This window comes from Nannobrachium achirus (assembly GCF_963921795.1).
Source record: "Nannobrachium achirus genome assembly, chromosome: 10".
In the NCBI taxonomy this organism is placed as follows: domain Eukaryota; kingdom Metazoa; phylum Chordata; class Actinopteri; order Myctophiformes; family Myctophidae; genus Nannobrachium; species Nannobrachium achirus.
Genome location: NC_137819.1, coordinates 8,310,394 through 8,319,107, shown reverse-complemented (window position 1 = coordinate 8,319,107; position 8,714 = coordinate 8,310,394). Strand labels below are relative to the sequence as shown.

The 8,714-nt window shown below is 40.3% G+C and overlaps 1 protein-coding gene across 1 annotated transcript; it reads right to left on the bottom strand.

The window, feature by feature from the left end:
* Positions 1-498: 498 nt before the first annotated feature.
* Positions 499-5,125, bottom strand: rpa3 (replication protein A3). Its single transcript, XM_080735179.1, has 4 exons — positions 4,946-5,125; positions 3,661-3,735; positions 2,735-2,843; positions 499-707 (listed from the first exon to the last, which is right to left on the bottom strand). The coding sequence occupies exons 1-4, from the start codon at positions 5,042-5,044 to the stop codon at positions 622-624; spliced, it is 369 nt and encodes a 122-aa protein (XP_080591305.1). The 5' UTR covers positions 5,045-5,125; the 3' UTR covers positions 499-621.
* Between the last annotated feature and the right edge of the window lie 3,589 nt (positions 5,126-8,714).

Genomic DNA, 8,714 nt, shown 5'->3' with positions numbered 1-8,714 from the left:
GCAACTAAGTGCAAGGAATTTTTCTACCTTTCCAATACTTTTACTTTTTTTCTACATCTCAGACCCAAATATTGTACGTTTACTCCACATTTATCAGAAAACACTTAGGTTGCTATAGTTTGCTATAGTTTCTTTGTAGATCTTGATTATTAACCCACTTCAGCCCTATATAGATTTCAGCCATTTGAAAAAAGCCAATCTACCAGCTCACAATGTGTCGCGATATGACACATTGTAGATCTGCCATTTTCGAAGGATTTTATACTTTTTGAAAATAAATTAATACTTTTGTACTTTTAATCAAACACATTTTTTAATTCTTCACTTTTGCTTGCAACAGAGTATTTCTATATTTACTAAAGTTATGAGTACTTATTCCACCACTGAGAGACAGTGACCCTTGTCTGGTCATGGTTGGTTGATCATTCTGCTTGATGAGACCAAGGAAGCACCAGAAGACTCAGAGTGCTGTGGTTACACACACAACCTGCTTATGTTTATTAGAAACACACTGAATCTTTGTACAAAATAAACGTTCTTTCTTTTTACAACAAGAACAACAAAATATGAAGTCAGAGACAACCAAACAGAATCAAGAACAAAAAGGATGGATTCCTCCGTTTAGTAGCTGCTGGAGGACAGCTGAAAGGGGTAATGCTGGGGGAAGTCATGGATGACTTTCAGAGCTTCGTTGTACAGATCCAGATCTGTGAGGAAGGGAAAAAAACAAATGCATTATTAGATCAAAATAACAAAAAGCGACTTAAATAGCCGATGTACAAGCTCACAGCACGACGGCTGACCACGCGTTTTGAGCTTGTAGATCGTAGGGATGGGACGATATGAACATTTCATGAAGCGATTATTGTGACCAAAGAAGTTGCGATTTACAATATTATCGCGATAATTAAAATATCCCCCCAAAAAATGCATATCTACAAGCTCACAACGTTGTTATTTTTTGGCAAAGAGATTTGGTAGAGTGAAAAAAAAAAAAGACTCGAGTACATTATTTCCAGGTCAGTCTTACCAATTATAGAGGGTTTAAATGCAGTGCTAAGTTCTACGTAACGCAAGTATACAGCATCTGCTGTCGGAAATAAAAATATGAATAGTGTCTGCCCTTGTGAACCTTTCAAAGTAGCGTATTTGATAGGCATTATGCCCTGGCCCACGGATCATAGTTTAGAGTCTAGAACACAGCACTGTTTAAATGGTACTGGATATGAATCAATTGATCCCAGTGCACGGTGTAGGATAATTTCAAGATAAATTGTGTTTTTTATCACGATAAACAATAATAGCGATTATCGTCCCATCCCTAGTAGATCGTCTGTTTTTTGTTCAGGACTTTTGACAATTTCTCCCTGTAATGACATGATGCTCAAATTGTAGACCCTCTAGAAAAACGCGATTGTGCGATCGCAGAATTTCCCGCAATAATCAATAAATGCCGCTGATTATGCGGGGGGTCGCATGATTTCACAATCCCCGCAATAATCACATATTTCTAGAGAAAATATGCGAAATATGCGGGCATCGCTTGATTTCACAATCTCCGCACTTTTTCGCATAAAATTATAAAGTCATCGCTTCACCCGTTCGGACACAGAACAGAGGCAAAACAGACAGTGGTGCACTCTCTCTCTCTCACTCGCTCGCTCAGGGGCTCCCCCGCTCTCTCTGTCTCTCTCTCTCGCTCGCTCATTTCAGTGTCAGTTTGCGACGCACGCACTGCATGTAAAGCCATGGGAATTAAGGAATGCACGCACGGTCAGCAATCAACCCATATAAACAACATTATACACTTGATTGAAGTTCTTTATGTGAGGAGATGGGAGTGGAGACAGTAGGACTAGAACAAAGCCTTTTCAACTCTCCCAAAGTTGCATAACATGCGCATGGACGCACTGTCTGTGTCACCACTAGTGAGTATTGGATTCATTGCTGGCCAGATGAATCTATCAACCTTATGAAGCAATTGCTATTTTTCATTATTCTGAAGTCAAGACATGGTATTTTATTGTTGGCATGAAACATGATGCAACAGAAAGACCTTGTTGTGAAAGCAGTGTGCCACATGCAGACAGCCTGCGCGATTAGTCCAATATAATTAATTCCCTTATGCAAGATTGAAGCGTTTTTTCTTTTTAGCCTACTTTTTCATTCAATTCGTTTTCAGTCCCAACTATGCAGTAGGCCTAATACTTTAACTGTTGCTATTGGCTGTTTGTGCACCTGCTTGTAATTTATGCATTAAAATGATTATGTCCGGTATTTTCTTCAGATGTCCGGTAAATTTTAATCATGTCGGTCACGGTGACAAAACCGCGTTTTTCTGGAGGGTCTAAAATTGAGTGGTTAAGGCACATGAAAACTCATATGGAGGAGCGAAGATTTTTGGGAAAAAACAGCTAATCTACAAGCTCACGATATGTTGCAAGTAACACAGGTCGGCCAAGTAAAGCCTGACTTTATGGCATGCCGTGTTGCATGCTGAAAAGAGCTGATCTGCAAGCTCACAACATGTCGCATACACGACATGTTGGCAGCTTGTAGATCAGCTATTTTCACCACGCAGATACTTGCAGGATGTGGGGCAATATGTGAACTGAACTTTGAACTAGTTCATGTAGAAATGAACTTTACCAACACTGGAAGAACCTACCAAAAGCAATGCCTTTGTCCTCTCGTAGGAGGGTATATGAATCTATAGGCTTAATGAAGGACCTACCAAAAGCAAATTTGTCCTCTCGTAGCAGAGTATAAGCCGTTGCCATGATGGTTCCCTTGTTGGACACCATTCCTATCACCTCCACCGCCCCACTCAGCTCCTCTTCAAGCTAGCAGAGAAACACAAAAAAAAGGTTTACAAAAAATTGCGTCGTTATTTTGTTGAGAGCTTTGGTTACTTTCCCCACATTTCAATAGAGAATGAGGTGTAGAGAGTAGGGCTTGATTGCTACAGTTTTTCAAACCAATTAATTTAAATGAAATAATAGTTATTTTTGAGTGACACACTGGTTAATCAGAATAATGGATCTAGATCAAGGGTCTTCTGGAAACCTTTAGATCACTGTTTCCCAAACACTGGGTCTGGACCCATTTGTGGTTCACGGACACATGTTTATGGACCACATGTTTATGGGTCACTTAATTATTGGTTTCCAATTTATTATCATTTCATTTTTTTTTCCAAAAAACATTCCCCAAAAAGCTAAGATTTATGATAAGTAATTTCCTTAATAAATAAATTCCATAAATTAGAAAATAAATGTTTAACATGTTAGTGAAAACAGACAATCTACAAGCTCACAACGCGGCATGAACAATGAGCTTGTAGATCTGCTGTTTTCACAAGTTGGTTCACGGACAAACATCTAATTTTTCTTTTGGGTCTCGACCTAAAACGTTTGGGAACCTTTGCTTTTAGATAAGCAACTTGCCCTGTTTGGGATTATGTCAAAAACATAATCATCAACCAAAATATGACATTTCATAAGCCTTCACCTTGAAACGTCAGTCTGTGTCTAATGTTCATGTGATCATAAGTCAGCATTTGAGGAACACACAATCTAACAACTGTACTGTTTGACATGAATAACTTATGATGAAGCAGGTGGATTATTAAAATACGGATAATGGATTAATTTCACTCACAGGATCGTTGAGTTCTACTGCAGCGATCTTCCCTTCTCCATCTGTCAGAGTGAACGTCTTCCCTGTTGGATGGACCTACAAAACAACATACCACTGTGAGTGACTCCACATCAATACTTTCAAATATAGTCTGACTACCATTTATTCACAGAGTCTGTAATTGAGTACCTGAGATGAAAAACAGTCTAAGTCCATATTTCTATTTTTTTTTTTATATATATATTTTTGATATTACCAGACTGTAGTGTAAACCACAAACTAGTAGTTTTTAATCTGTTACATTCTTAATGCACTCCCTCCCTCATTTTGTTTAATTAGATTGTTTTGCTTAACTCATATATATTAGGAAGTATAATATAATACCACTCAATTACTAAACACTCTCACAACACCTCGCAGCGGAGCTTGTTGATTGGCTATTTTTGGCAAAGAATGTTTGGTGTGTTGATGGAAAAAGAGCAGACCAAGAACAGAGTGCAAAGCTCAGGTTTACTACGTATTGAGGGTTTTGAGTAGACAGTGGTTATCTGAACATACATGTGAATCCAACACTGATGACATTGACAGAACTGTCAAACTAGTCTATGAAGCTAATGGAAAAAGTTTAATCTGCTGCAAATCAATTTGAGACAAATGTAGTGAGATTCCAAGCTTCATCTCTCTCTCTCTCTCTCTCTCTGCCCCACTAAGGGGTCATTGTTTGATTGATTGTGATTGATTAAATACTTCATTAGCAGTTCACCTAAGAAAAGCAAAGGACAGTTCAGATACAAGCTCTAAATAGGATTTAATCTATGGCTTTTGATTGATTTAAGCATTTATTAGATGTTTGCACAGTAAATGATAGCCTACAGGTTCATGACAGTACAGTTCACTGGTACAAGGTCAACTGAAAGGTTAAGCTCAGGAAAGCACATGGCTTATTTACTTGTTATGTCCATGAATTAAATACAGAGGGCTTCCAACGTAAAAAATACCATACAAGGTCATGTTTGGTATGCTCCTTTTAGGCAGGGTGTTTAACTGTACTTGTACTGTACTACATTTATATTGTATTGACTATACTTGTACTGTTCTCCATTTTTGTCTAATAAAAGAATCAATCACATTGAGATCCTTTCCTTGTTTACACTGGGGTCATTTGTACTCAATTCATAGACAGATTGGCCTCACAAACGTTGAAGAACCCTGATTTAAGTTATGATATGATATCTCAGGATGGTATCTTTATGGAGAACTGAACAGAACATACAATAACATGGAATTAAAATGATGATCAGCTCACCTTTTCAACTCGTCCTACGAAACAAACAGCCTTGTTGGTGTACTGGTTCAACATGGAGGAGTTGACCCTGGTCTTAGGAGACTCATAGACGCTGGACATGGTGAAACGACTTGTTTTAGAGTTTTATATGATCAAATATTATCCTTCTATGCTGTTCTTCTCTCTCTGTGTGTGTGGCCGTGGCGGGCGCGGGGAAAACAATGAATATTACCCGCGAAAAGGACGCGTGTGACGTGTGTTTGCAGCAGGGCGTGTCCCGGGAGGGCGGTGCTGTGGCTCAGAGCAGTGTGTTTAAACACTGCGGTGCATCTGGTGACACAAAACCAACACACCTATGAGACATCCGCTGCGCGTCCATTGCTATCCGGTCCTCCCCCCAGAAACAAGGGCAGCTGGGATCTAGTTCCGCTTATACAGTACTATGTCCATTATGTGTGGCATCATAGACATATACTGCACTTATACAGTATAATAAACAGAGCTGCTACCTTTAAACGCATTTCAAATCTGAGGCATTTTTTCTTTTCTTTTCTTTGTATACAGATCAATCTCAGAAACTTTGAATATTGTGTAAAAGTAAATCTTCTTGAAACTCTCATTCTTGAAGTCATATAATTCTAGATACATTGGCACATTCAGTGAATTATTCCAAAAAAATTAGAATTGATATGGTATACATGAATGCCATAATATGAATAGCCTAATCATGAATATCAAAAGTCCATATTTCAAAATATTACAACATTACTACAGGAGACCACTCAAAACAAGGATTTATAATAGAGAAATGTCAACCTTCTGAAGTCAGAGTTGCTTGAAGTCCAGTGGGAAGTTTCCAAAGTCAGTTATGATTTGGGGTGCTAGGACATCTGTAATGCTTTTTTACAAAATATTCTAATTTTCTGAGATTGATCTGTACTATTTAAATCGTATTGAGAAAAAAATAAATGCTGCTAGCCTATTTTGTTCCAAAAAGCTACATAGGCTCATGAATTATAGCCCTGTATCTATTGTACATGACAAAATGTGACAGCTGTAGTGTTTACACAATGCTGAACCCCCTCCAACTGTATTTATGTTCCCCATTTTCAACTGTTTTTATTTTATTTTGACACTTGCTTTGGCAATGTACGCATGTTTTCTCAAGCCAATGAACCTCTTACTGCTGTAAAATGGCCTCCAGTTTAAAGGGGAGCGTGTCGCTATTTCGACGTGTCATTTGTTCGACGGCCCGCAATTTCGACGCGCCGATAGTTCGACTTAGGGATCGCGAGATTTCGGCGCCGCTGTTTCGACGGCACCCTTTTTCGAAAAAAAGGACGCCAACAGTTCGACACGACAACTGTCCGACACGACAACAGTTCGACAAGACGGCACGGTATTTCGACAATGAAAAAAAAAGTCTCTCTCACACACACGCACAGACAGACTCACAATGACAACGCTCCTAACCCAGCCTTACCATCCCCCGACCCTCTATCGTTTTTTTGTTCTCTCCCGTCCGTCTCTCTCGTCCGTCCAGGGCCATTGCATTCCTTGGCTATTTGATATGCAAATCGCCAGGGCCGTATTTGATTGTTCTTTTTGTTGAAAGGTGTGAGATCTATAGCTCTCTCTCTCTTGCCATTAATCCCTTGTCCTCAAAACAGAAATGACCATTCATGTGTAGCCTACACTCTCTCAGTTTTAGCATTTGCATTAGGCCCAAAAGTATTTGTTTAATATTAAAGTATTTATTCAGTCTGATTGAAGTAAATAATTCAGAAATGATCAATGAGGCGGTGGAGACATAAGCTAGAACAACAGGCACCACAACCTTCTCCCAGATCATGGATGAAGACGAGTTGCATATTATTTATAACAGCACATCTACAAGCTGTTAAATGTGTATACTATCGTAATTTTCTCAAATAATCAATTAGGCTAAATCATGCCAGTGAAAAGACTTCAAACCAATCAACTCCAGCAGCAGCTGGTGTGACTCTGGGCTGATATGGGTTCTGCTCCGAGTTATAGGCTATTAATACATTTTCCCGTGCACATTTTAACTAAATACAATACCATATTCTCAATCTCAACTCTCAGTTCCTATATAGCCTACTAATGGAGTCCAAAGGAAAACAGTAGGCTAATATAGCGCTGCTGCGCTGTTTTGATGAAAGAACTTGTGGCAAAGCTGCCAAACTCTGTGAGTGAAGCAAGCGACCAGGTCTATGAAAACAAGCCCAACAGTTTCACCACTTGAGCTCTATTGCTTTAGCTATTTTCTTGAAGAATGTTGAAAGCAAGGCCAAATAAGCAACTAAACTTCAGAAACAAGCCAAAACAAAAGCAACACGTGACTAGAGACTTTACAGGAAAATTAGACCAAAGTCACTTATAATGAGCAAACCTGGCAACACCTCAGTTTCATGTGCGTCTCCTCTGAATGCAATCTTCCATCGCCCAACTTTTAAATGCCAAGTTTGCCACTAATGCCAGTCTGCCAGGAGCAGGAAAGAGTTTATTGTCACACCTTTACATTAGACCATAATTTATGGTATTATTGCATTCTCTGGATTAATTATTTAAATGACAGAGGCAGGGGCAGTACCTAGTATAGCCTACTCGGAGGTAAGTATTTTTTGCCTGCATGTGATTTCTCTATCGCAACACTTTGCCATCAAAGTGAATGACCTAATGAATGACCACAGTCAGTGCGCAACAGGCTCCGCCAATCACTTAGCTTAGTAGGACTAGCCTACTTGTTAAAAGCAACATAAATTATTAAGACATGACAGTAATATGGGTGCAAAATGGTCTAGCCCCATATAAACGATATAGCCTACTCTCCTCCCTAGCTGTAGGCCTATGCACAATTGCACATATGAACCGGTCTGTCTGTGTCCAATAGAAAGCTGCAGAGCATAGATTACAGTAAAAAAAAAAAAGTAGGCCTACAAGGTTGTTACATGCGCAAAAAGAACAGATTTACAAGCCATCAACACTGTCGGATAGTAGAGGATGTTAGCTTGCAGATCTATTCTTGTAAGCATGTGCCACCGCGCACACAGAGAGAGAGAGAGAGGAGAGAGAAAGCGAGGAGGGGAGAGACAGACAGAAGATGCGCGAACACCCTTTGCCGTTTTAGCACCTCGCAAAAACACAGCGAGAAGTTTTGTCGGGACAGTCTGGAGCGCGATATTAAAGAGTTTATTATAGGCCTAATAATCGGCGATCACTCACGTGCGCGAGCGCATGCATGCGACCGCTCCAGCAAATAAACCCACAGGGCTTCTAAATGGAGACCCACTCCCCCCCCCCCATAGACTGTAAAAAACACAGGCTTATGACAGCAGAACAAAAGTTTACATTTGGGCATTGTGAGAAAGACAGAAACAGTCCGCCCTGTGGTGTGTGTGTGTGTGAGTGTGAGTGAGAGAGAGAGAGAGAGAGAGAGAGAGAGAGAGAGAGAGAGAGAGAGAGAGAGAGAGAGAGAGGGGGGGGGGGGGGGGCGAGACGAGAAAGAGAAAAAGAGAGAAAAACGACAGGGTCGGGGGAGGGTGGCTGGGTTAGGTCGTTATAGGAGCGTTGTCATTGTGAGTCTATCTGTGCGTGTGTGAGAGAGACTTTTTTTTTTCATTGTCGAAATACCGTGCTGCCTTGTCGAAAGACCGCGCCGCCCTGTCGAAAGACCGGCGGCCTTTTTTTCGAAAAAGGGTGCCGTCGAAACAGCGGCGCCGAAAACTCGCGATCCCATAGTCGAACTATCGGCGCGTCGAAATTGCGG

What these genes read in the sequence shown, in the direction of transcription:
- rpa3 (XM_080735179.1), bottom strand. Translation starts at nt 5,044, where the DNA reads ATGTCCAGCGTCTATGAGTCTCCTAAGACCAGGGTCAACTCCTCCATG. An exon ending in TCGTAGGACGAGTTGAAAAG is followed by an intron (nt 3,736 to 4,945) that starts GTGAGCTGATCA and finishes GTTGTTTTGTAG; the next exon opens with GTCCATCCAACAGGGAAGAC. An exon ending in CAGTAGAACTCAACGATCCT is followed by an intron (nt 2,844 to 3,660) that starts GTGAGTGAAATT and finishes TTTCTCTGCTAG; the next exon opens with CTTGAAGAGGAGCTGAGTGG.